Below are 27,128 nucleotides of genomic sequence, written 5' to 3'. Positions count from 1 at the left end.
AAAAAAAAAAAAAAAAAGAATAAGCTGCCCCTGGTAATTATCAGGGTGTAGGTTGGTAAGTTTAATAGTTTAATCAGGGCCTCTCAGAAATTTTCCAATAAGTCTGAGGGGGTTCCTCTCCTTGCTTGACCTAAGAAAGCTGGGCATAATTAAGAGGTCTGTCACAAGTGTGCTTGAGACCCTCAGTAATGCATTGAAAGAAATGTCTGGCCCTCCATCTCCCTTCCTCAGTGACTCCCTCCCCCCCCCATCGCCCCCCCCCCATCATTAGTCGGGACGGCCTGGCTCCCAGTGGGACGTGGAAGGGTGTCAGCCTCCTCTAGAGGTTCTCTTTCTTCTATTCCTTGTGTGGATTCTGCCCCTGGTCTCGGGCCTCCCCCGTCTGAGGGGAGCTCGGATGCAGGCTGGATTCCAAGGAGGGCTTGGGTTTCCCATTGTCCACTGCTCATCTCCATAAATCACAGCCACCCGTATGGCTGATCCTTTTCAGAGGTAGAGAGGGTCTGATTCAGGAGCATACTATCTCTCCAGGTAAGATGGAAGACCTGGCTGTCTTCTATGGGGACCTCAATATACTCATCAGGATCATCCAAACATTTTCCCATGTACTTTTTTATTTGCTTCAACTCCTGGAGCAAGAAGGTGGGGGAGACCCGCACGGGGTTCCCTCTGTCATCGGGGGCTGTTCCTGCAAGGGGAGCAGAGAGGGGTGACAGGGTGCTTGAGGCTCTGGTTTGTATGGAGGGGGTGCGCTATGCTTTGGTGGAGCAGCTTCCTGTCTGTTTGGTCAAGATCTGACTTCTCCTTTTTATGTCCCTCCCTTGTTCCAATCTGTTGCACCACGGCCAGAGGGACTGGGTCGTTCACATATTTCTTATACGAGCCAGTGCTACCCCGAAGGGTGAAGAGAGCCCACGCATAGGAACCTCAGACCATTTGCCTTGTTTTTTGAACAGAAGAGGTCCAATTGCAGAATGGTGCCATGGTTCATGCTTCCCTCAGGAGGCCGTTTTCTCCATCTTCCAGTTGGTTCTCGGGCCATGCACAGGTTCAGAGAATAGCAAGAATTTCTTTCGAGGGTCAGCTGTTGAGGATGCACTCCAGGCGAGCGTGAGCTGTGGGGGGCGTATTCCCCATCTACCAAATAAGGAGGAACTCCTGGGCGCCCACAAGAGTCTCCAAATCTTGAGCGGGGCCTGAACAGGACGTCTCCTGCCACCCCGTCCCCTCCTACCTCTGCATCTAGGAGCGGGGTCGAGGCGCGTCTGGGTTGGAGACACTCTGCACCCGCGTGGCCTTTGTTTCCTGTGCCCTCCTTTTCCTCTTCCAGTGTTAGGGTTGGCCTGTGTGCAGTGAGCCTCTCCCCACTAGATCCTCAGGTGCACAGTCCATGGCACTTCCCGGAGGGCATCTGCCAACCACTGCCACAAAATTATCATCGGCAGACTGAGTTCTCTCCCCGACTTAGAGCTCCGGATGAGAGCTCGGGGTGTGTGATCCGATTTAGGACCCCGCTCCGGTGGTGTTCCCTGAGGGAGGCGAATCAGGGATGGCCCCGTTTGCCCCATCTGCATCCCCTCTCGGCTACCCTACCTGGAGACGTGCCTACGCCAATAACAGGAGCAAAACGCCACCTGCAGAGGGTGCAATGAGCCTTTGCCAGGCGGAAGACTGGAGGCGGAACCATGGGCCAGAAGGGGCCACAGGTGTCATCTATGGTCCCAGAGACGCCCCCATCTATCACCCGGTGCATGATCTCAGGAAAAAACTCAGGGTCAAAGGGATCCAGGGAAAAGCGGGGACCTATTCACCATGGCTCAGGAAAGAGAGACTGAACTCTCCTCCAGGCACAGGCACTGGGGATTACAAGCGACCTCTGTTCCAAGGCTCCAGGCACCACAGGCCAAGGGGAGGAGAGAAAGCGAGGACATGGAGAGGAGATCGCTCTGCTCCGCACACTGCGCTCTCGGGATTCGCGTCCGCGGTCCCCTGGGTCGGGTCGCTGTTGTTCCTTTTGCTTTTGGATGCCACCGAAGAGTAGCCTTGGCCAGGAACACTCAGGCGTCGGGAGGGGGCGCTCCTTCCCATCGAACAGCCTCTGAAGACCTGACCCTGGACAGAGCCAACATTCCGCGCTCGGGGGACAGGACGATTCACACAGTCCAGGTCCAGCAAGCCTGATCTCAGCCTTCAGAACGGCGGCCGCGCGGGCTGACTGATTCCCGTTGTGTTCCAGCTCTCCAGAGCAACTTTTATAGGGTGGAGATGGCCCGAGAAGGGAAAGGAGGAGAAAAGAAAAAGTGCCTTTGTCGCGGTATTTCTCACCCTCCCTGCGATCCCAGACGAGCCCCCAGAGAATGTCCCCAGCGCCCAGCGAGCGTCCCCCGGATCCGTGTCCGAGGGCGCTGGGGGAAGGAGAGTCCCAGACAGGGCGGCAGCTTTACTGAGCAGAAAGAAGGGCTCCTGCCGGGGTGGGGGGCGGCGGGGGCAGCGCAGCCCGGCAGTGCCTGGTCCAGGGGTTTTAGGAGCCTTCTCTGGGCAGCAGCCCCTGGTGACCATTTTCCCACTGGTCAGTTTAGGGGCTTTTCTATGTAAGGCTGTGACGCCGGGACCCGGTGGGCATGGCGTTCTGTCCTAGATTCCTGTGATCCGGGCCCGTGGTTTAGCCTTACACACTCTATTTTCAACATTCTGTGTCTTCTTTAGGCCCCTTGGTGGACTCTTTGCCCAGTGGCTGTGTGTCCGGCTTTCGGCATACAGAGCCTGACCCACAGATGCTTGTTGGTGCAGCCTTGCTCACGCCCAGCTCCCTGATGACCTATCAATTCCTCAGCTCCTATCAATATGACTTTTTGCTTAATTCAACAGCAGACCTGGTTTTTAATTGCTATTTGTAATTGTTATGCATATCAACATTTTCTCTGAACTGTGGGACCAAAACAAAGAAGAAAGGAAGTGGGTCACTGAGCAGACACGAGTCAGCAACAGTCACTGGCCTGGTCAAATTCTTATGTTTCAGGCCTCTTGGCTCTTCTGCAGCCCAGGCAGAGGGAGGGCATGTGCAAAGGCCCTGAGGTAGAAGGGCAAGCACGTGGAAAGAACAGCTGGAGCAGAGTGAGCCAGGGGAAGAGAGGGAGCCCAGAACCAGCGGGGGGGAGGTCTGGGTGGGGCCTCACTAGTCAAGCTGCAGACTAGGGCCTGCTCAGGGCACCTCACAAACCTCACAGACCGGGCATTTACTGAACGGCAGACATTCGTTTCTCACTGTTCAGGAGGCTGGACGGTCCAGGTCAGGGTACGCAGGGTCAGCTTCCAGTGAGGCCCACTCCCTGGTTTGTGGATAGCCGGCCACCTTCCCGCCGTGTCCTCCTGGGGCCCTTCCTCTGTGTGTGCTCGTGGACAGAGGGAGAGCGAGCTCTCTGGAGCCTCTTCCCATGAGGGCACTAATACCAGGGTGGGGCCCCGCCCGCATGACCCCATCAAACCCTGACCATCTCCCAAAGCTACCTCCTAGCACCAGCACTCTGGGGGTTAAGGCTTCCACGTATGAATTCTGGGGAGACACAGTTCAGTCCACAGCAAACACCCAAAGCCACCTGGAGGGACTGTGCCCCTCCCTCCCCAGGGGCAAGTCCCACCGTCACAACTCTACCCCGGGGCCTGTGTGTCCCCATCCAGGCACTGAGGGAGCCAGAGGGGGGCTCTCTGGGGCAGCCAGTGGGGGTGCATGTGGCCCCACTGAGCGGCCTTTGGGGTTCTCCTGTTCCCTCCTCGGCCAGCAGGAGGCCAGTCACCTGCTCTGGGTGTGCTGGCCGAACCCCCCGTCCTGCTGTGGGGATCCCTTTTCCTCAGGTCTCGTCAGACAAGTGGCAGCAGGGTGTCCCTCCCCACGGGGGCAAGACAGGCTGTGCCGCTGACACCGTGAGCCCCACTGGAGGCCAGTCAGAACGGCCGTGTAATACTTCACCCAAACCTGCTCTGGGGTGACATCAAGCCAGCTGTGGCCCCCGGCTTCGCCCAGCATGGAGAGACTGCACCACTTCAATGCACATGTCGATTGTAAAATGCAGCCAGATTCAGAAGCATTAAAACAAGGTGTGTGGGGGATTGTATCTTAGAATCCGAGAAATGGGCAGCATCGCAACCTCTGCTGGTTTTCCAGGCCCTGCTCCAAGTCCCACGACAGCCCCTGGCACCGCCCCCCCCCACCGGTCTGCAAGAGGCATCTGCCCTCCCTCCGTGGGCGCGCAGGCCGGGCGACGGTGCTGCTGAGGTGGAAACACGCAGCTGAGGGTGATTGTCAGATCCTCCAACACAAGGATGCTCTCTGATTCCACAGGCTTTCGACAGTGGGGAGGCCTGCATCTCGGAGCTGATACAGTGAGGGATTGGTGTTCCTGTTTTACAGAGGGGGAAACTGAAGCCCGGGGCCAAGTACTGTGGTTAAGGGCACACGGCACAAATTCGACAGTGGGGGTCTCCAACCTGGGGGCCCCTGGGGCTCAGGAGGGGCCGGGCAAAGGTGCAGCTCCTTCCTGCTCCCAGGGCCGCCTGTGCAGCCGCATGGGCATGGGCCCCGGAGGGCAGAGCCGCTGAGCCTTTTCTGCACCCCACCGACAGGGCAGGCTCTGCACGGGGCAGAGAGAGGAACCCAGCTGCAGCCCAGACTCCGGAGCAGGCCCTGCCCTCCAGCTGTCGTTTGGTGTCCAGGCAGTGCTGCTCAGGAACACCACACATTCTCAGGAAAACTTCTAGAAGGAGGATTATTCCAGAGCACTGCCACGCACCAGGGACGGAGCCTGGTGGGGACAATCCTGCGTCCTCACAATAAGGAGAGCGGGGACGGTGGACATGGAGGCAGGGGGATGGGGGTCCCTGCCACGCCCCCAGGAAGAGGTGGAGAGCAGGATTTGGGACGGACTCTGAGCATCACAGCAGCCCCGCTGGGCCATGTTACAGCCTGGGCGGACGCAGCTATTGGACGGAGGGCCACGGGTGCAAGGGTGTGTGTGCACGTGCCCACGATCCTGTCCTTGTGCCCCAAACCTCTCGTCCCATTTGCAAACACCACCGCCTGCTCCCAGCTGTGCTCACGGGGATGTGGGAGGGCCATTGCTGGGGGCAAGGTACGCTATTGGGGGACAAATGGAGAGGAACAGCTTGGGGTTTGATGCTTGGCAGAGGGTGGGCCATGTGGGACTTGCAGACCTTCTTCTGGGGCCCAGATGCTGCCTGGGGAGCCGGCACGGACAAGTCTGACCTCCTCAACTGGGTTTGCTTGGGTGCTCATCCAACAGCCAGACAACCTGGCCCCGGTGGACCAGCTGCTCACTCACCTCCCACCCCGGGGGGCCAGGTGCCCCAGGCACAGGACAGCACCACCCTGAGGGTGCCGCGATGTTCCTCCGGAGCGCACGCAGCCATCGCTGCTCCACACCTGCCCTCCTGGCCCTTAGCTGTATTTTATAGGAGCGGCTGTTACGGCCACTCAGGGTAAGGGACGAAAAGCCCTCGTAAGCTGGTCTGGTGGTCTGGGATTTGAAGGACTGAAGGCACATTCGGGGGCATTTTATGCAGGAGGGTACGGTGCAGGGCAGCTGAAAGAGACAGATCACTGGAAAATTAAATGTGGGCTTTAACTGGGAAATAATCACTTCCTGTGAAAGATAATGACTTCTCTGGAGGCTGGTATCAAGATTTATCGGCCCACGAGGTTAGTAGGGACTGGAGCCAAGGCGCGCGAGGCCCTGGCAGCTGCAGTCCCGGTGTGGAATTTCGCCGGCTCAATAGACCCGAATGCTAGAGCCGCGCTCACACTCGTGGGGCCGGCTGAGACTGAGGGCATCGGACACCATCCACAGTGCTGAGCTGAACAATCCAAGTTACTGTAGAGCGCGGCTTCCCGCGGACCCCGCTGTCCTGGGCGTGGGCGTGTCTCCAGCCGGCACCTGGGGAAGGTCGTTCGGGAGGGTCCAGCTGGGAGCACAGCCACCCCACGGCGACCAGAAAGGGGGCGATCGAGTTTGAGGCAAATCTGCAGGGTTTTGATGCGGGAGATTTATTACCATGCCAAACGCGTGTGTATAAAATACATAACTCCTCTCACACGGCCTCGTAAATCCAAAAGGGTCAGCAATAAATAGAGAAAAATAAAAAATTACAGACTAATTTGTTCAGAAAACTAGAAGGAAATCAATAAGAGAGCTGTAGCTCAGAAGCTGTTTGGAAACTGTGTCTACAGAGCGGAACACCTCCCCCCACCCCCCATCCAAGCCTCTCCTGGGCGAAGGCAGTGTGAAGTGTCTTAGCCCGTGCCTCCCCGAGCCCTGAGCCAGGATGAGCCAGCGTGTGACAAGGGTGGGTCTGGCCATCAGCCAGCCTGGACGTGCGGCTGCCCCAGAGCTGGGGCCTGATGGAGGGCTGCCTGGAGGAGGCCCCTCTCCAGAGCTAGAAGGTGGAGGGTGCAGGCCGACCTCGGGGCTCTGCCAGGCCAGCTTTGGAGACATTTCCCACCTAACCTGCAAGTCGCAAAAATCTGGGTCTTCCCAGGGGTCCATAAATGCAGTCAAGCGGCTGAGTTCCTCTCTTAAAGCTGAGGAAGCCTGAGGCCCTGGATGGGAGGAGCCAAGTCCTGACGGATCAGCACCCTGCCAACACCCCTGAAGACCACCTGTGTCCCCGAGGGCTCATCCAACATTGACGGCCACCAGGGAAGGGGCTCTGGTGTCTTCCAGAAGGTGTCCTGAGCGCTCAGGGAGGCCTCGGCCCACCTACAGCCAGAGGACAGGCCGAGGCTTGGCCGGTGAGCTTTGGCCCTTGAGCTGGCCGCTCCTCTAATCTGCACAGGTGGGCTGCCCCACACGCAGGCCTGGGTGTCAGAAACCAGCAGAGCTGGGGGTGTGAGTGCAGATGTGCCCCCCGCCCACCTCCACCCCGGGCTGTCCCACGTCCCCAGAACCGCGCTCTCTCCCCTGGCCTTTCCGGATGGCTCTCCGTCCTGGCAGGTGGTCTCGCAGCCTGGCGCCCGGTTCAGCCTGGGAGCTGCTCCCCTCCCAGCTGCTCCAGACTGTTCTCTCTCAAATTCGTGACTTCCGCATCCGTCCTGGGCCAGCCGGCCTCCAGACACTTCCCACACAACCCTTCACCTTCCTGCCTCTTGAACTCTGTGGAACAGGGGCCCTTTCAGGTGCCTTCTGGAAGCAGTGGACCCAACGTCCAGAAGAATGCAGAGCCCACTGCACTTGACATCACGCCAGCGCCTGGTCCTTGGCCTACCGTCGGGTGACCACCCTCACGGCCAGCGGCAGGTGGCTATTCTGAATGGTGGCTCTGCCCTCGGGGGTCCAGGCTTCCGGAGCCTCCCGCATGTGCCAGCACATGCAAGCACACGCAGGCACAATGACACGGCAACGTCACGGGTCTGTGTGTCACCGCGGGCCCTGCACTGTCTCCTCAGGAGTCTCATCTGTCTCGGGGACATGCCGCGTCAGCCTCGGGGACACGCCAGGTCTTCCATTAGCGGGCCGCCGGCTGGGCCATCTCCGAGAGCACAGCCAGCGAGTCGCACAGGATCCTTCTGGTGAGCTGGCTGGAGACCAGATCCACCACCTCAGCTCTCTCCATGCCAGGTGCGTCCACCCAGCGGCCTGCGCCCAAAGCAGGAGCCGGGTCGCCCTGCCCGGTGCCAGACAGCTCCGTACCTCCAGCCGCCAACAACACTGGCAGACCCTCCCCGGCCTCGGAGGCCACTCTGGATGGGCTTGGGGGCTGCACTGGCAGCCTTGGGAGCCCCCCCATGGCATCACCTGCCCCCACACACAAGGGGGACCCTAGCCAGCGAACTGGCTCAGACCACTGGCTGCCCACAGCCTGGGCTCCCCCATCACAACACAATTCACCCAATTTGTCCCTAAGGCTTCCACCCTGTCTGCCCACCTCCAGGCAGAGCCCTGATTCCTGGGGCCCCGGGGACAGCGGCTCAGGCAGGCCCTCCTCAGACAAGGAGGGCAACTCCCCAGTTTTGATGGAGGCGTCCTCCCCGGGGGAGCCCAGCGAGCCCCCAGGAGACAGGGCATCTTCAGGTGGGGGAGGGAAGTCTTCTGAGTGGAGGCTGGTGGCATTGGCCTCCCTCTCTGCTGGGAGGGTAGGAGGCAGAGGAGGGAGGCTGGCGTCCCTGTGGGTGGAGGATGGAAGGTCGGCACTGCCGTAGGACAGCACGTCGTCCACGGGGGACAGGATCTCAGGCAAGACCCCACTGGCCAGGGTGGAGCAGGCTTCCAGGGAGTCTCCCCTCCCCCTACACCCAGGCGCCCAGCCCTCGGGCGTCCGGGCTACCAGATCGCCAGCGTCCCTAGGAGGAGCCCGCAGGTTCACGGGGACTTCAGGCTCAGACCAGGCCTGTTGGGGTTTCCCGTCATTGGATAGTCTCAGGTCAGCGTCCCCGGGCCCCTGTGGGCAGCCATCTGAGGCCTGCAGAGGCCCAGTGTCTCCTCCTCCACCAAAATCCACCGTTTCGGATGCCAAGGACCCCGAGGGAGAGGAAAGGGGCAGGTCTAAGTCACTGGAGGAAGATTTGGATGGGAGTGCCATGCAGGCAGCCTCCCGTGACACCTGTTTGGCTCTTCCTGTATTTAATCCACTGATCAGGCTCCCACTGGTTCCAGAAGCTTCCTGCCCCTCCCCAAGGCCCAAGGAAGGAGGTGCAGAGCAGGGCGCCCCGCCACTTTCCAGGTGGGATGAGCCTCCCGCAGGGGAGGAGCGCCCCGAGGCTGGCTCAGCACCAGTGCCTGGCTCCAGCAGGTTCTCCTCGTCCCAGAGCTCGCTGGACGCCTCTGACAGCTCTGACCCTGACCTCGAAGAGGGGGCATCCGGGAGAGGCAGCAGCCAGCCTGCCTGCTGGGGGCCTCCGCCTGGCTCTGGGCCTCCTGCGTCCACGGGGGAGCCGCGCCGGGGACCGGCCCCGCTGCCCTCCACCCTCTCCCGGGCCACCTGCCCCCCGCCGCGGTGGAGCCCCCAGGAGTCCTGAGGAGAGAACTCCCCAGACCAGCCCGGGTCTGCGTCGGGGGAGTCGGGAGGGTCCCCAGCTTCCCAGTCTGACAGGGAAAGCTGTACCAGAGTGGCAGACACCTTCTGAAACTCCTGAAGAGAGCGGCAGGATGGCCCGCTCACAGAGGAGGAGGCACGGGACCCCGAGCAGCTCCGGGGAGCGGACTCAGACTCAGACTCGGGGCCCAGCTCCAGGGGGCTGCCCGCACGTGGGCTGGGTGGCGCGGGAGCTGCAGAGAGAGGGGTTTGGGGGTGAGGCCCACAGTCCTCACACTCTGTCACCCCTGCGGCGAGGGCCAAGCGGCAGCCCACACCCCACGGCCCCTAAGCCAGGGGCCCCAAACCAGAAAAGCCCAGACAGGCGGAAGAAATGCCCACAGCGTCAGCGCGGCTGAGCCCCCGACCACACCCAGCACCACACGGAAGGGAATCACGTCTGGACATGTCCAGCCTCAGAGATGCCGCTGCCTGCAGAGACTGAGAGCGCCAGTCTTGGATGACCCTTAAGTGAGGATTTGTTGTTCCTTGTGCAAGGCGGGGCCTTTGCGGGGGGGGGGGGGGGCCCCCTGGGGCAGCGGGGGGGGGGGGGGCTTCCGGCCGGGGGGGGGGGGGGGGGGGGGGGGGGGGGGGGGGGGGGATCACCTGGAGCAGCGGTCGGCGGGGCGGCTTCCGGCCGAGAGAAGGGGTCGCAGGGGTCCTCCTGCCAACAGCTCTCTATCCTGCAGGCATATTTGTGGGCATGTCCTGGGGGCTCCCTGGAGAGGGTCCCATCCCCCCAGCCTCCTTCTCACAGCTCAGGGCCTCTGCAGGGCCTTCAACTACCTCATAAGCTTGACAACCAGCCTGCCAGGCATCTGCCCCACTAGGGAGGGACCGCCAGAGCACAGGACTCCCCGGGTGGGGGCAAGGGGCCCTGTGTTTAGGGGTTCTGGCCTCAGTCCCTGCTGGATCAGGTCTCTGGGGGTGTTGCCATCTGAGAGGCTTGGAGGCTCAGAGGCCCTGGAAGGGCCCCTCCTGCTGCCCCCACCCCTGGGTCTTGGGCCGATTCACCAGGTGACATCTTTGTTTCCACAGAGGGAGTCAGACTCAGGAGGGCATGGGGAGGGCTAGGGGTGCACAGGGGGCCCAGGCCAGGACAAGGGGCGCCAGGAGGGAGTGAGGATCTCTCCGGGAGAGGACAGGCATCTCCATGTCCCAGAGCCCTGACTCCTGCCCAAGGGTCCCGCCGGCCCAGGCAGCTCTCCAAACCTCACACCTCTGTTCCCCTGACGGCCAGCTTTCCATCTGCTGGACCTCTTCCCTGGGGCTGTTGGCAAAATCCAGCCCCAATTCCGACCCTGCTGGGCTCATGCTGCCTTCAGCCACCTGCTGGAAATGTGTTGGAAGACCACAGCCGGGTTGTGGCGTTGGTCCGTGGATAAAGCTGCTGTGCTCCTGTGACTCCAGTAAGGAACAAAGACCATCCCCTTAAAGATGGCCCTGGAGACCCCCTTTTACCAGATTACCCGCCCCCTGTGGACTCCAAAGACCCCTCAATGGACGAATCCACCTGGGAAGGGCCAAACAGGCCCCATCCCAACCAAACCCTCATCTGGTGGAAAGGGTGACACCCCCATCCAAAGCCACATGGTAGAACCCAACAAAGCAAGGCCAGGCCTCCACTCTGCCTGCAGAGGGTGCAGGGCCAAGCCTCGACTCACGCTGGCTTCCGGGGGGCTGCAGGGACCCCCTCTGCCCAGGGAGTGCCGGTCCTGGAGTTTCTGTGCACGGCTTTCCATCAGAGGCCGGGTCTTCTCCTCCGAGGACAAGGGCTGGGGGTTGGGCTGGGGGTCTCCTGTGAGGCAAAGGGACCGTGAGCATTGACGGGCACGGGCCGCAGGACGTGGACGGCACAGTGTCCAGGAATTCTGAAGCCACGTGAAACACTCAGCCTCGGGAAACGGGCCCACCACCTGAACTGGCCCCCGTAGAGAGAGGGGGAGACTGAGGACAGGGAGGAGCACCCCTCGCCGGACCACCCACACTGCCCAGACAGGCCCACTGAACCCAGACATGGAGGGAGAGGTGGGGGATGGCCCGGTCGCACTGCTCGGGCGAGGCTCGCCAGGATGCAGGCCTTTCTGACCTCAACCCGGTGCTGCCCCAAGTGGCCGGGCCCACTGACAGGATGACCGTTGGTCCTCGGCTGCCTTGCCTGGTTACCTTGGCTCACGGGGCTCTGGCTCTCCGCCAGCCGGCCCCCAGCGTCAGGCCAGCTGCGGGCCACAGGCGTGTCCTCTCCACACACCCGCCTTGGAAGCAGCTGGGGACTATCTGTGGCTGAAGTGGCCTGGGGCGGGGTCCCGTCCTCCTGCCTGGTGGGAAGGCTGCAAGGCAGTGAGTGCAGAGGGCCTGTGACCGTCTGTCCGGGCTGTGCCCTCCCCGGGTGATGAGCCCTGACCGGACACTCCCCGAGGGGGACAGCATGCGTCCAGGGCACAGCTGTGGACGGTGGCCGAGGGGGCAGTGCGCGGGGGAGGGAAAACAGGGCCCGGGTCCTGCCCACCAGGCATCTTCCCAAGTGGGGGCCATTGCCCCCAGATGGGGCCATTGCTGGGGGCTGACAGGGCACAGGGCTGGGGCGGGAGGGAGGTGTCTGTCCTCCAGCACAGGGTGTTCTGTCAAGATTTCTGCATGGAGACCGGCCACTGGACAGACCTGAGCTCTGGGATGCTCAGCAGGTCGGAGGCCTGGACGCCACACGCCCAGACCCACTGCCATGCTCTGGGCACACAGACCGGCATCAAGAACCCCCCTCCCCCATCATCACAGCCTCAAGGAGGCAGCTGGGGGGCAAGGCAGACCCCTGGACTGAAGGTCAGTGTGGTGCAGAGGCCTGCTGGGACACGGCCACCACTCTCTGGCTTGCTTTGCTTCTGTTCACTACAACTGGGCACAGCAGGCTGCCCCGCCAGGGTGGCCCCAAGCGTCTCCCCCGAGGCGGTCACACCCACATCGGGAGTGTGAACAGGGAGTGGGGTCATAGGGCCATCCCTAGTGCCTGTAATCTTGAGCCTTTTTGAAGGAGGAGACAACTCAGGGGCTGGAGCTCTGACTCTGGGGCAAGGCCTGGGAGGCAGCTGTCCACACCGGGGTGTCCCAGACACAGGCCCCTGCCTGGCCCCAGGAGCAAGGACGCAGAGGACAGAGCAAGGGGGCTGCTGCACCTAAGCCCATCACCCACCCCTCAGTGCCGCCTCGGGAGTAGGACAGGCTAAATAACCCGGAACGGGAGCCCCCTTGCCCGTTAAAAGGCTCATCGTCCCTCCCACCCCCTCCCCACACCCAGGGTCTCAGGCCAGGAGCCCTGGGGGGCGCTGAGTGAGGGGAGTGGCCCACGGGCACTAGCTCAAGGATGCACCTGGGCCCTGACCCACTCCGAGCTCTGCTGAGCTCCCCTTGTCGGAGCAAAAGAATGAAGTACCTCTGTTCTCTGCGTGGCGTGACCTCCAGCAAAAAGTCAAACATCTCTCTCAGTGAGGGAGAGAGTGGTTATAAAATCCGAAATTTTTCCTTCTTTGTACCCAGCTTCTCTGTTCCCTGACCCTCCAACAGTGACTATTGCCTCACTGGTGTGATGAGAAAAGCAAAGGAGGCCTCGCCCCCTAGGAGGACGGCTGGCTCCCACGGGGGCCCAGGCCTGCCCCCCGCCTGCGCTCACGGCCCCGCCCACACAGCCTTCCCAACGATCCCGGCTACAGGGAGGGTGCAGTCAGCCTGGAAGCCTCTTCAGAGATCCCCGGGCCTGGCAATCCATAGCAACGTGAAGGGTAGATCAGTCCATGCTGAGACTGATTTGAGATGGGCTCTCACAGGGAAGCCAAGTGGGGCTCATGGCTGGGCAGCTGAGTGGGCCATGACCCCCTTGTGCAGTGGAGGCCTACAAAGGGTCCCGCCACGTGGGAAGAGGGCTGCCGGAGGCGCCGGGGCTCCCACAGGCAGGCCGGGGTCCCTGTGAAGGCCGCTCCTGGCGGGGGACGATGAGCCCCTCCCGGCGTGGGGGCTGCCTCCTGCGTCCTCACCCCCAGACTGCTGTGATTAGTCTGCCTGGTGGGCCCACAGCCCTGGGGCCATTTTATTTAAGACAGAAGGGAAGGAGGCATTCCCAGTGTAGGGATGGACAACACTCCTGATGGGAAAAGTAGCTCCCTCTCCCGCACAGCAGGGCTCCGTGTCAGGTGGCACTGGGCATCGGTCGCCCCCGCCGCCCCCTCGGTGACTCAGCCTGGGCAGGGCCCCTCTCGTCGGCCAGGAGAGGCCCTTTTGCTGCAGAACGAAGCCAGCGGCCACGTGGCCAGCCTGTGAGAGAAGGCTCAGCCGCCTCAGCGGGCAGGACAGCCCCACGCCGGCCTTGGAGGGGCTCCTGGCAGCTGGGGGGGCCACACTGCCCCCGAGCAAGGCCCGTCTACTTGCTTTGTCTCACTGCTCCCTGCATAGCCCGGGGATGGTGGCAGCCCTGTCTCCGTTTCACAGATGAGGAAGCGGGCTCAGGAAGGGAGGGCACCCCAGGGCCACACCATAGCCAGCAGCCCCGCTAGGAACGAACCAGCGCTGTGCTCCTCCCGCTGGGCCAGGGCCGCTCTGGCCTCTGCCCACATCCCCATGGGCCAGCCAGCGGGAGCAGGGCCCCCTCGGGGTCCCCAGGGCCGCCCTCCCCTCAGCAGGGCTGAGAGGTGCAGGGCCCGGCAGCCATGAGCACAGGGGCCACTCAGCACGGGAAAGGCTTTTAATGGTGAGCATGGGGCCAGGACTGCCGGTGACAACTCACTGTTGGGCGCCTGGGCTCTCAGGGCTTCTCCAGAGGTTGGGGCTGGTGGGGCTGCCAGGCCCAGGTGGTGTCGAGGGGCACGAGGAGCCCTGTGCCGGCCCCTCCGTCTGAGCAGGCTTGACTTCGGGGCCAGACCTCTGAGAAATAGCACAAGGGAGCCGTGTGACACACACCTGTCTCACCTGCTCTCAGGCAAAGCAGGGGGCAGGCTTCACGTGGCGAGGCCGCTGGTCGCCCAGTGTGTGGTACTGAAGCAGGTGTTCTCAGCAGCTCAAACAGGTGGTTCTACCCTCCCAGCAGCCCTGCATCCTGTGCTAATCACCCCCAGACAGGTGCAGACATAAGGCCCAGGGCTGGGGATTCCTTGCCCGAGGCTGTCACCTGTCCTGCAGGTCGGCCTGGGGCAGGGCGCACACCACCCGGCTGCTCATCCCGCAGTGTGACTGCTAACCCATAGAACCCAGTTCATTCCATCCTCACCCCACCAGGTGAGGCCATCAACATCCCCATCTCGACAGAAGAGACGTGCAGGCTGGGGACGGCTGCCCCGCTCCGTGTCCACACAGCCTCGTCCATGGGACAGCTGGTGGGGACGGGGATTTGGAGCAAGGACACCCCTGCTGCTTGGGGTTCCCCAAGGGGCTGCCCCCCTAGGAGCCCAGGCCACCCTTCCTTCTTGCCTCAGCCGCCACCAGCCCTGGCCCCATCCCCAGCTCTAGCCTAACCCCCCCCCTCCACTGGGCTTCTCACCTCCACCCCCGGGCCTGGAAGGGTGGCTTCCCCTACCATGGGGGGTCTGGCTCCCCTTCCAGAGCCTGACGAGGGCTGCGGTATCCAGGAAACCTCCTTGGCCCCCGCAGGAGGTGGCCGCCCCTCCTGTCCTCCCGCTGCATCTCTCCCCAGGCCCTCCCCGCTGTGGGTCGCAGGCATATTGACGGGGGTCCTGCACTGTCCCACGGAGCAGCCAGGGGACAGGTGACAAGCCTCCAGCCTGGGGAGCGCGCCCACCTGAGGCGGCCTGGTTCGGGCCTCGAGCTCCTGCTGCAGGTGCGCCAGGGCCGTCTGCAGGCAGAGGATGTCCCTCTGATGCTGTAGGAGCAGCTTCCTCTCCTTGTGGGAGAACAGGTGAGTGTTCCGCAGGCATCGGATTTCTCTCTGAACCAGACAGAGGAGGCGTCAGCAAAACCCCCAACCCCACACAAAGAGACACCCACGTGATGAGCGGGAAAAAGGGGTGTCTGAGGGGGCAGCCCAGCTCCTGCGGGGCCTTCCCTGAGCCCCTCCAGGTGCCCTTCTCATCCTGCTCCAGCAAGTTCGCCCCCCATGGGTTTGGCCAACAGGAGGCTTAGCAGGAGGCGGGAGGGAAGGTAGGGTGTTGTTCCCTGGGCCCCCAGGGCTGGATTGGGGCAGGCTGGCTGCACCTCTGCCCTCCCCCACTCAGCCCTCCTTCTCTCCAGGCTCTGGGCACTGCCCCCACCCCCTGGACTCGTCCCTTCATTAAACTGTCCACAGGTGTCCTCTGGTCCCTGCTTTGTCTCTGAAGGCACACCCCTTGGCAGAGCCACCTGGTCCGGAGCACATGCTCGGGTCTTTGCACACCCACCCCGGGAGGGGGCAGCCTTTATAGGTCAGAAGAGGAAACTAAGGCTGGGCAGAGCTGGGCCCCCTGCTCAAGCCCCAGGGGTCAGGGGCTCAGACCACCTGGTTCACCACCTCATTGCCATGTGATAACTGGAGCCCCTTCTCAGCCCCCTTCACAGCTCACGGCCATGCTGTCACCCCATTTTTCTGTCTGGGTCTGCTCCCGTTGGCCCCTCTGCCTGGAATCCCCAAATCCCCCACCCCACCTCCTTGGCCCATACAGGCCGTCTGGAGGGAGGGTTTCTGTCAACCCAGCCCCACCCCTCACTGCCCCTCTGCGGGTCCCTGAACAAGGCAAGCCCCCTACACTGAGCCTCAGTTTCTTCATCTGCATAAAGGGGGCTAACATGGGTCCCACCACACAGCGGCCCCTGGACACTGGGCTCGGAGCACCTAGTGAGCCCCTCTGTGGTCGTGCACACCCCCCCTGGCCAGTGCCGGCCGCGCTGACGCTCCTGCAGCCCCTGCAGCAGACAATGCTGTCATTCTCCCGTTGGCGAGGCTCCAGGAGGCCACGGGGGCAGGACGGCAGGGCCACACGGCATCCAGGCCACGCTGCCCCCTCTGGCCACCGGATGCTCCCCTTGCACCACGGGGTCCTGAGCCCCCTGGGAGGGTGGTGACGGCTGGGGAATTATCATGGTGTGGTGCAGAATGCTCACACACCAGTCAGGAGCGCGGCAGGACCAACTCGGTGCTGGTCACCTGCCCACCCCTCCGGGCTGTGCTGGCCCTTACCTGCTCCTGCTCAAGGCTGCTGAGGGCCTGCAGCTGCCTCTCCACCAAGGCTGCCGGCACCGTGGGGCTCCCCTTGCTGCCCAGACACCTGAGGGAGGAGGCAGGACCCACTGCTCACCTGGCATCCACAGGTGGGTGTGGAAAACCGCAGACACGGCCAGCCCCGGCCAGTCATGTGGACCTGGGACAGCCCCCGCTCACAGCCGGGACAGGCTGGGGGAACCCGGGGGGCCTGGAGGCCCGGCCCGGGCTGTCACTCTTCCCACCTACTCTTCATGACCACTTTCGGGCCTGACAGACCGAGGGAGGGCAGCGCCTTGCACTCTGGAGCCCCAGCCCACCCAGAGGGTCCTTGGGGGGGGGGGCACCATGGAACCGCACACGCACAGCCTGGCATGCTCTCCAACTGTCGGGAGGACCTTCGCTGGGGTATACTTTTTGGAAGCCAGTGAGGGACCATCAGGAAGCTCTCCATGCATCAAAATCAGTGCATCAAAATGCATGTCACGGACACAGCCCGCCCGCTCGCAGGCATTTACTTTAAGGGGAGTCTCTCCGCCTGTTCAGTGTAAGGACGCAGAGCGGGAGGCGGCTGGGGGGCCCAGCCCGGGCCGGCTACAGGAGCTGGGCGGCCAGCCCGAGCGGGACACCCTGCGAGTTGTGGCGGGCAGGGGCGCGCGGGAAGCTTTTCCTGACCCAGGCTGAAACTCAGGCTAGAGAACAGCACTTGGGTGAACTCCCAGTGCGGGTCAGCAGCCATAAGCGTGTCTCCCTCAACAAGGCTGCTAAACAGGCGGGCTTCCCCGGGAGAGGCGGCACTGCGGGTGGTTTCAGTAAGTACGTATTTGTTCTTGGGGCTTCACTGCCTTAGCTAACTTCCCGCAAATACCCATCACTACCGGGATCGGTACAGTCCGTTCCCCGCAACGCGGTCCGGCCCGGGGCTCGGGGGCGGGGCCCGAACAGGGGGCGGGGCCGGGAGGCGGGAGGCGGGGCCCGAGCGGGGGCGGAACCGCGCGTGCGCTCACGCTCGCTGCTGCTCCAACCAGGCCAGCTCGGCGCACATCTTCTCCTCCAGCGCTTTCTCGCGCAGGCGCAGCAGCGCAGTCTGGTGCTGCGCGCGCAGCTCCTCCTCCCGCAGGCTCAGCTCCAGCATCTGGAGCGTGAAGTGGCCCGGGGCTCCGGCGGCGTCGGCGCTCCAGGGCCCCGCCAGGCTCCGCTGGGGCGGGGCACATCGAGCAGGCCACTCCTGGACCAGCTCGCTGGGTGGGAGCGGTGCCCAGCCCAGGGGTGGCCGCCGCCTCCAAGAAGCCCTCCTGGACTGCCCCGCCTCACTCATTCCCCCCCACCCCGTAGTGTCTCCTTTCTTGAGGCGGAGTACCCCCCTCCCAACTGTGAGCTCCCAAGGGCAGGGCGGGGTCCTGCTTGTCTTGGTCTCATGCCCAGCCCTGATCCAGGCTGAGCACTTGTTTGTGCCCAAGAGGGTTGGGGAAAGATGGCTGCCTGCCCTGAAATGTGCAGCCTGAAAGGTGGGGGCCAGCCTGCCTGAAGAACTTTGTTGAAATGCCTGCTCTCACCTACCGCCCCAGGCATGAGGAAGGGGCTTGGGCAGATGTCAGTGGGAAGGGTGGGTGATGCCTGTGGCAGGGAGTGCCTCCCGCAGCCCAGAATCTGCAGCAGAGACGCCCTGGGTGCAGGCTTTAGGAGACGTGGGCCTCAGCACTCAGCCCCTGATGGCCCAGGCAGTCAGCTGGAGGATTTGGGTCTGAAACATGCTGCCAGTGCCTCCCCTGGACCCCCCTCCCCAGGGCACCTCTCCTTGTACCTGGCGGGTGGGGTGGACCCGAGGGTAGAGCCTGGCCAGGGGCAGCTGGGAGGGAGCTTGGTCTGGTCCCACTTCCTGCGGGGGCTCTGAGGACAGAAAGCAGTTGGTGGTTGGGTCATGTGGGGGTTCCAGGGGCCTTTTCTCCAGGAGGGCCTCTCAAGGTAGGATGTCTGGGGTATTTAATACCCCCCACATACACAGCTTCACACCAGATCTTCACAAAGCCACACCAGGGGAATTTCACCATCTCCTTTGTCCCGATGCAAGGTTGTGTATGAACCCACTGATCATATACAGGACAAGACCCAGGGTACAGGGGCCTCGGGGATGACTTAGTTCTGCTGCTTCACTTCCACAGAAGGAGAGACTGAGGCCCAGAGACAGAGAGTGACCCATCTGAGGTCTAGCACCAAGCAGGTGGGGTGACAGCAGAGCCCAAATTCCGGGCATGAGCAGCTCTCTTGCCACTGAGCACTGCTAGCTGTCCTTCAGTGCTGGGTGCATGGATGGAAAAAGGACTCTATAGTTTTAAAAAGTTCATTTGAGGACTTGTGCTTCCCACCAAGAGAGTAAAAGGGATTGGATTGTGGATTTATTGTCCCACTAAAAATAACTTTAAAATGCAACAAAACAAAAAAATGACACGTATATGGGTGCCTGGGTGGCTCAGTTGGTTAAGCGACTGCCTTCGGCTCAGGTCATGATCCTGGAGTCCCGGGATCGAGTCCCGCATCGGGCTCCCTGCTCGGCAGGGAGCCTGCTTCTCCTTCTGACCCTCCCCCCTCTCATGTGCTCTCTCTTTCTCATTCCCTCTCTCAAATAAATAAATAAAATCTTTTTTAAAAAATGACACATATACACATGTATACATATATAAATGTTCACACACACATACGAAGGAACAATTTTCCAGACACTGGACATCAGGCAATATAGCACAGTGATCCCTGAGAGACAGAAAACAGGTGAGACCCCTGATTGTCACAGCTTACTGCCTTGAGAATGTTTCCTAGGCTGCGGTGCAGGGAGGGGAAACTGAGGCAGAGCCTTGCAGACCCCTCGAAGAGAGGAGATGGAGCTGGGAGTCTAGAGAGACCCAGGCAGCTAAAACTCATGGAAGAAGGACCAGAAAGGAGAGAGCCACACAGGGAGAACCTGGAGATTTGGAGTGTCCCCCACAAGCCTTCTGTGGGAACCATGTGAGGAAGGTACCTGTGCTGGAGAGAGAAGCATCAGGAAGGAGCAGAAGGCCCAGAGTTGCACCTGTCTCCACTAGCCAGGCTGGAAAACCTCATGATCCATGGGTCTTAGGGCAGAGTCCACAGAAGCTCCTGCCTTGGTCCCAGACTGAGCCCCGCTTCATAGCCACCTGGCAATTATCAAAGCAACACCTGGAAGGATCCAGCTGCATCCAAGTAACTGTGTTCCAGAACAAAGCTCACAACTGTTTGTGGGAGCACATAAATATAGCACCCAACAAGGTAAAGTTCAAAGCGTCCAGCAGGCATGTGAAGAAGCAAGAAAGCATGACCTATAACGAGAGTAATCAATCAGTGAAACCGACCCAGATAGTAGAATGAGCCAGAGAAGGACTTTAAAAGCTTTTATAACTATATTCCCTATGTTTACTAAGTTAAGTAGAATCAGGGATGATATAAAAAAGTGTCCAAATGGAACTTTTAGAGATGAAAACCCAAATGCTTGAGAAGAAAAAGATGCTGAGTGGGATTAGTGACAAATCGGACACCGCAGAGGAGAGGAGTAATGAACTTGAAGGCACGGCAGTAGGAATTCTCCAAAAGGAAACACGGAAGAAAAAAAGAAACACACAGAAAGAACTGAAGGTGGACAAACGTCCAGGCGAGTGGAGGCGAGGTGAGGACACAGAAGACAAGGGGGCCGGACATTCCCCAACACGACGAATACGATGCACCCGCAGGTACAAGGTTCACAACACACCCCGAGCACAAGAGACAGAAAGAGAAGCTACACCAAAACCCGTCATATCCAATAGCTCCAAAGCAGTAATGAAGAGAAAGCGGGAAAAGCGGCCAGAGATAAAAAGCGCCTCCTGCGTGGGAGAAGAGTGACCCCAGGTTTCTCGTCGCAAACAGGGCAAGCCAGAAGGCCAGGCAGCGTGTCAACTGGAAGGAAAAACATCCACCTGGAGTTCTACGTTCAGCAAAGGATATTTCAAAAACAAAGATGAAATGAGTTTGTCCTTAGGCTTTACAAAAGCTCAGAGAATGTGTGACCGGCACCACCAGAAATGCTAACGGAGATCCTTCAGGCAGAAGGACGGTGAAGCCAGAGACAGAATCGGGTTTACACCAACGAGATCGAGCACGGGAAATGGAGCTGTGCAGACACCTTCAGAGGGGACAGAGTGTTTCCAACAGTAAAGGAGACTCGTGGAGTTCCTGAACCGTGTAAGGTAGATGCCGACGGCAAGAACACAAAGCCCGGGAAAGGGAAGGAGAAGCACCGGGAGAGCCTGTCCGCAGGAGGAGGGGAGGCATGTGGCTGAAAGCCGGGCCCCTCTGCCTGCCCCAGGCGCGGGGTCGGACGCCTGCCGTGTGCGTGGTCTTGAGGACTCTCACCTGCAGAAGCTGACTTGTCCTCCTGACTCTGCTGTCCTTCCTGGGCACCCTGGGAGGGTGTGGCAGCGTCTCTGCCCAGGGCTGGCTGTGATCTGTGGGGGGAGAGTGCTGGAGACACAGCCCCAGCAGCCCCAGCCGCCCGCGCCTGTCCGAGGCGGCCGGCCCGCCCGCGGCTATGTTGGGAGGCTGTGGCCAGCCCCACCTGCGGCCCCACCTGGGTCTGGCGGTCGCGGTGTCCGGAGAGGTTGTCGGCTCCAGGACTCCACACACCCGTGGCCGCTCCGAAGCTGAAGCCGAAGCCAAAGCCGGTTCTGGCCCGGCCTGGGTGGAGGGTTTCTCCATAAGATGCTGCAAGAATAGGAAGGTGGGGTGTGTCGTGGAGGCCCCAACCTCAGAGGCCTCCTTTGTCCATCCTCCACATGGGGCTCACGGACCCCCTGCCCCCCAGACCGGGTTGGATGTGGCAGCGTGGGGGAGGGCGGCAGGTGCCGAGCAGACGCAGAGCAAGGCCGGGGCTGGAGCACCCCAGACTTGGGGGATCAGACGGCGGGAGCCACAGCCCTGCACCCCAGCTGCGGCAGCTACAAGCACTCAGCGGGTGTGACGCTGGGAACGAGGAGGGGCAGGGGAGAGCTGGAACCTGGGCGGGTGTGCGTGCTGCCCGCACACACAGGCGCATGTGTGTACCTGTATGTGCACATGCTCCCCGGGCTGGGGCACCCTCCTGGCAATGCCTCCCCAATGTACTGTGAGTACCTCCCAAAGTCCCCCAACCGAAGACACAGAGAAGGTTGACCACATCCAACCAGATCCCAGATGCCGGCCGCAGGGCCAGGTGCCATCTGTATTCCCCAGAACAGCGAGCGCAGGGGGCTGGGCAGAGGTGGTTCGGAGATGTGGGGCCCCTGCCCCTCCTGGCAGACCTGCCAGGGCTGTTGAGCGCCCTGCACACATCAGCTCGTGAGCTCCAACAGAGGGCCCAAGACTCAGGTGCCGACGCACCGGGACACAGGCTCAGGCGGTCATCTGTCCCCTCAGCCAGGTGCCCCCAGGTTAGTAGTGGGCCAAAACGTCCTGCTTCTGCTTTAAACTGAGCGTCTGTGTGTGGCCCGCTGAGCTGGCCTCTGGCAGGCAGCCATGCTGTCCTCTTCCAGGCTCCGGCAGGGCCCACGGTTCAGGTGGCACTGTGTCCTCTGCAACCTCCCCAACTTGACCTTCCACAAAGGCACGTGGCCCCCACGCAGCCAGAGAGCCAAATCCACCCAGGAGGGCCCCGGGCTCGGGTGGGCAGACGGGGTGGCACCGCCCCTTGGCCGGGAGTGGGGCATGCCTGGGAAGAGCCCTCGGGCCCTCAGGATGGGCCGGCTGACCTCCAGTTGGTGTTTGAAGAGCAGCTGGTCCAGGGCCTTCTGCGTCTCCCAGACCTCCAGCTCTGCCTGCTGCCGCAGAAGGGTCAGCACCCGTTCCTGCTTCTCCTGGTTCAGCTGCAGGGACGGCCCAAGCCTCAGGATTCCTGAGGGGGCCCACACGGCTGCCCCATGGCTCCCAAAAGCCCTGAGCCCCAGAGGGCAGGTGGTGCCCCACTTCTCGGAGGGATGCCCCCAAAGCCCCCCCCACTCAGGCCTCTCTGCTCAGCCTCTGGGGGGCGAGGGCTGCTCCCCGCTCACCCCAGCCAGGCAGGCCTACCGGGGACACAGCTGTCATCAGCCCGATAGGATGGGGGCAGGACACACCTGCAGGGACTTGAGAAAGCTTGGGGACTTCCAGGGGACGTTGGCAAGGTGCCTGGAGCGCTGACCTGCAGGAGCCACAGAGAAGGGGCAGCTGAGCGGCCTCAGCCCTCGGCCTGCAGGAGGGCAGGCGCCCGACTCCCAGCACGGCATCCAGGGAGGGCGGACGGGTGCAGCCTACGGCAGGGGGAGGCAGCTGGCTGCTGGGACTGCTCCACCTCAGCTCGGGGTTCGTGCTGCCTGACCCTCGGCCACACTCCCCCGGGAGCGATGCCCGAGTCTGCAGAGACATCGGGAGCCAAGCAGACAGACCTCCCCGGGTGACCTGGAACAAATCACTAGCCCTTCAGAGCCTCAGTGGGAAAACGAGGTGCCCCCCCGCCCCCACTGGCGGTGAGAAGCCCGAGCACATGCGGGATGGACGGACGGCAGCTGCTGCCATGGAGTCACGGTCACAGCTGGGCAGGCCCCCAGGCGTCCCTGGGATTTCTGGGGCCGCTCCAGAGAATGAGCACGGAAAACTCAGCCTCCCCGCCAGGGTCAGGGAGTCCCCCAGGGCAGTGGAGGGGTCAGCTCGGGCTCTGCACACCATTGGTGCTCTGGGCCCCTCTGCGGCTGCCTCCATGGTTGGAGGGGTGGCTGGCTGCACCCTCCTTGGCCCGCCTCCCATCTTCTGGGCCTGGGCCTGGTGGGGGTGGGCAGAGGAGGGCGTGTGGGCTCCCTCCTGGGGCTGGTGCCCTCCTGGTGGCTCTTGTATGACCGTCGTGGCTGGCCAGTGTGCAGGGAGAATGCCGTCCCCTGGATGGTGCTCCTCGTCCAGAGCAGAGCGGCCGGCTTTCCACGGCTCCAGTGGGAGCGGCTGTGGACCTCAGCGAAACCAGCCCCAGGGCATTTGCGCAGCACTGAGAAAACTCTGAAGCACCAAGGCGGGGGGAGAAGCAGGGGCTCCGGCCACCTGACGTGTGCTGAGCGTGGGGCAGCCCTTCCGTCCCGCCTCCACGGGGAATGGAGACCCACTGGGGAGAATGGCTTGAAGTGTCTCTTCTGAGCTGAAGTTCCCTCAAGAAGGAAACATCCTCCTCTGCTTTTGTTTTGTGGCCGCGGAGAGAAGCTGGAGCCAGAGAAGATGCCCAGGACCCCCCAGGCCCTGCCAGCCTGAGCGCCCACGGACCGTCCTGCGGGCACCCGGGAGGCTCGAAGGCTGGGGGAGGGGTGTTCCTCATCATCTCTGGCCCCACACGTCAGCACCCCAGACGGTCACCATGGAGACACGGGCTCCGTGGCCCTGAGCTCTGAGCTGTCCCCGAGGCGGGTGTGTCACGACAAGCGTGTTCTCAGTTATGAGGCTGAGCTCGGGGAATCAGGGCCTGAAGCTGGAAGGAGCTGACAGGACACCGCGCCCTGGGTGGGAGGGCCCCCAGCCCGGAGCTAAAGTCTCCCTGTCTGGCCTGACCGCCGGCCACCACGAGCACCACTGACATTAAATGAAAAGGAACTAAACCTAACACGCCCCCCTTCAGTCCTGCTGGCCCCGTTTCCCTGGCTCGACAGCCACCATACTGGATAGCCCAGAATCTAGAACATTCCCCTCCTTCCAGAAGGTCCCACCAGACAACATGGTCTCGAAAGTAAGTACTATCGAGTGATGCTGGTCTAGACGTTTGTCTACTGGACAGCGCTGCCCCCAGCAGGAAAAACTGGGTCCAAACCCCTGTTCTGCCACCGATTGGCTCAAGGTGATGGTGTCTCTTTGAACACCAGGCTCCTCCATAAGCAGGGGCATGAGGATGGGACCCCCCCAGGTCGCTGAGACCGGCGAGACCCACGTGTGCACACAGTCCCTGGCCCCGGCACTCAGGACGCTCAGGAGTGCTTCTCCTCCAGAGCAGAACGGCCCGGCTTTCCATGGGTCGAGCAGCTGGCTCACTCACTCTTGGCAAACATTTCCCAGGCACACGCACATGGTGGGCCGCGGCTGGAACTGCAGTGAGAGCCAGACCCTCAGGTGCTCACGGCCCACAGAGCAAGCTACGACCGGGTAAGCGGCAGGACCCGGCCCAGACCAAGTGTTATCTGGGAGGCTTCCTGGAGGAGGTGTCAGATGAAAGCCCAGCACACACACTCTGGGTGTGCTCGTTGCTTGGTCTCTGGCTACCTGAGATCCTGCTCTCAGCCACTCTAGGCGGGGGCAGCTCAGATTTCAAATGGGTCCTGGGGGCTGCCTGCAGCCTCAGGGTAAAGAGATCCTGCCAGAGAATTTCAGCACAGAGATAGGCCCTGCCCCACTGACAGTGTAAGGAGGGACACAGGAGGGACCAAGAAGCTGGGGTGAGCCTCCACCCCGTTGTCCATCCTGCTCCCGCCCTCCTGGAGAGACAGCCTGGAGGCCGAGCCAGGGAGAGGAGCAGGTTTTTCCGGAAGGCTCAGGTTCAGCCTGTGGAAGCTGCCGGGTCCCCTGGCCAACAGCTCCTCCTAGACCAGACTCCGAGGCTCCCGGAGGGCTATTCATGGACATGGCACGGGGCAGGGGACTGGGACAGCTCTGCCCTGTCTCCTTTCTCTGGAAGGCATGGCCAGTGTGGGGTGGGAGCCCTCAGGACCCCGAGGCCCCACAGCAGGTGGCATGGAGCCCCCTCTAACTCTGCCCAGCCCCTCGCCCAGCTGAGAGGGGCCTGCGGGGAGGGGCAGCTCTGCAGGAGGGCCTGTCCTTGCCCTGGAGCCCAGGCGACCCACTGACCACCGCCCCCCTGAATGAGTCCATGAGGAAGCTCACCCCTGGTTGTGGGAGTCCACAATGCAGCTATTTTGTCCTTCCAACCAGTGACTGATGGTTTTCCCCTTGGGATGCAGAGAGGGTCCCCTTCTCTGCCCTAGCTCCGCTCTCATGCCCCTCCCCGTGGGCTCCAGGCAGGGCTGCCTGCCCCCCGCAGATGTCGACCCCCCACATGGGCAGACACCACGCAGGGAGTGCAAGTGGGGGGGGGCACGTGCGCCGGGCATCCCAGGAGGGCCGGAGGGACGGGGCACTGCTAACCAGCAGCAGTAAAAGTTGAGAGCCCCGCAGTGGCTGTCCTCAGAGACACGTGCCTTCTGCCTCAACTCCGAGCTTCACGTCACCCCATTCGACAGTCGAGAGGCGGGGGCCACCTGTGTTCTCCCAGCTTTCGGGAACATAAATCTGTGCCCCGGTTCCTGGGAGCCAGGACCCCAGGTGTGGAGGTGATGGACGGGGGGGCCATCTCCACTGTTCCCTGAAGCCACTGAAGCCAGTGCCTCCGGGGTCTTCACCCCAACCTCACTGCAGGGACGGCAGCGCTCACTCCTGCCGGAGCCTCTCACGGGGGCCTCTGGTGCCGGGGCCCCCACCGTGGACGTCCCTCCCAAGAGCAAGGAGCCACTCCGGCTGCTCGGCCCTGCAGGCATGGTCAATGGGGCCGAGGACTAAAGAGAGGGCTGCCCACTCTGGAGGGAAGGCCAGAGCCTGACCCCCTTTGCAGGATCCTGGCCAGGAGGCAGCCACCCCCAAGCGACTAGGACTCACTCTTGACCCTCACAGCAGCCAGCCATCCCCCAGCTCAGCCAGCCTTCCAGAAGGGCAGCAGGGGATGGACCGAGTGCTGGCAACTGCATCCAAGCCCTAATCCCGGCTCATCCCTGGGTGCCCCTGGGCCTCCCACTGCCCCTCTCTGGGCCACACTTTCTGGGACTGGAAACACGGTGGAAACCTCTACCCGGAAGCTGGTCACGAATCCTTGTCACTTATCGCTCGGAACCTGACATGCTGTGTGCCCTGCCTTGAGCATCTTCTGTTGCCTCCCCCACTAAAAGCAGGTGCCTCCAGGGCTGGGCCTGATCTCGGGCACCAGGCGCAGCAGGTGCTCAGTGGATATAAGTTGTAAGAGCAGGAAGAGGAGCAAATAAATGAATTAGCAGGCTGCTAAGGCTCCTGGTGCCTCGGGAGATGGGGAGACGCGGGGCCAGGTGTGAGGCTCCCCAGCAGCCCCCACCACAGGCTGGAGAGTCCCCCAGAGCACGAGGCAGGGGAGGTGGGAGAGACTGGTCACAGGATGAGGATGGCACAGAACCCCACCCCCACCCCCAGGGGGCCGCCTTCTACACACATCCCCAGCCGCTGTGCCAGGACCCTCCAGCTGCCCCTCCCTGAGTGGAGCACCCCCACAGCCCACCCATCCCCTCAGCGCACCAGGCAGGGCACCGCCCCACGCACCCCTGCACCCCCCGCTCTGCACCAGCCCTGTGGTCCTGAGCAAGTCTCCTCATCTGAAACCCAGGACAAAACCCTTCAGAAGCAAAAGGAAAGGCAGAAGCCTGGGCCCGCGGGTGCTCGAGGAAGAGGTCCGGGAGCAGGGCCGCCAATGGCCCCCACTGGACCAAGTATCAGTCACAACAGAGGCATGGCAAGAGCACATAGCAAGCGGCTGGGTCCCGAAAGCCTCCAAAAAACTTTAATACTGATGCATGGACGCTCTCCACATAGAAAAGGATCTCTCTACACCCGCAGGACCGCGCGGGAGCATCAGGCAGTGGAGGGGGTCCCCAGCGGACCTCCCCGGCCACCCGGCCAGCCAGCCCAGGGCCCATCCGCAGGCTCGCCCTTACCGCAGCCTCGCGCGGTCCAGGGCGTGACCAAGCCCGCCGCCCCTCTGGCCGACGGCATCTCCTCCAGCTGCAGGGAGCCGCAGGTGGGGTCCAACATGGCCGGCACCCCGACTGAGCTAGGG

The 27,128-nt window shown here is 62.2% G+C and overlaps 2 protein-coding genes across 2 annotated transcripts in view; both read right to left on the bottom strand.

The window, feature by feature from the left end:
• QSOX2 (quiescin sulfhydryl oxidase 2) overlaps positions 1-5,424 on the bottom strand; it is a 41,056-nt gene extending 35,632 nt beyond the window's left edge. Inside the window, exons 1-3 of the mRNA XM_035016560.1 lie at positions 5,337-5,424; positions 1,594-1,671; positions 546-688 (exon numbers count right to left, since the gene is read on the bottom strand). Coding sequence (XP_034872451.1) covers positions 546-688; positions 1,594-1,671; positions 5,337-5,424 — 309 coding nt within the window. The remainder of the gene's footprint in view (positions 1-545; positions 689-1,593; positions 1,672-5,336) is intronic.
• A 2,091-nt stretch (positions 5,425-7,515) lies between these two features.
• The window catches only part of CCDC187 (coiled-coil domain containing 187), a 37,638-nt gene continuing 18,025 nt past the window's right edge, over positions 7,516-27,128 (bottom strand). Inside the window, exons 11-23 of the mRNA XM_035016559.1 lie at positions 27,007-27,122; positions 22,390-22,454; positions 21,987-22,140; positions 20,657-21,004; positions 18,057-18,142; positions 17,260-17,387; positions 16,232-16,319; positions 14,861-15,007; positions 13,853-13,989; positions 11,248-11,399; positions 10,746-10,879; positions 10,299-10,410; positions 7,516-9,275 (exon numbers count right to left, since the gene is read on the bottom strand). Of these exons, the coding sequence (XP_034872450.1) occupies positions 7,516-9,275; positions 10,299-10,410; positions 10,746-10,879; positions 11,248-11,399; positions 13,853-13,989; positions 14,861-15,007; positions 16,232-16,319; positions 17,260-17,387; positions 18,057-18,142; positions 20,657-21,004; positions 21,987-22,140; positions 22,390-22,454; positions 27,007-27,122 (3,427 nt within the window). The remainder of the gene's footprint in view (positions 9,276-10,298; positions 10,411-10,745; positions 10,880-11,247; positions 11,400-13,852; positions 13,990-14,860; positions 15,008-16,231; positions 16,320-17,259; positions 17,388-18,056; positions 18,143-20,656; positions 21,005-21,986; positions 22,141-22,389; positions 22,455-27,006; positions 27,123-27,128) is intronic.

Source organism: Mirounga leonina, unplaced genomic scaffold, assembly GCF_011800145.1.
Source record: "Mirounga leonina isolate KUSES-001 unplaced genomic scaffold, KU_Mleo_1.0 Mir_170, whole genome shotgun sequence".
NCBI lineage: Eukaryota > Metazoa > Chordata > Mammalia > Carnivora > Phocidae > Mirounga > Mirounga leonina.
This window is presented reverse-complemented; position numbering and strand designations above follow the sequence as displayed.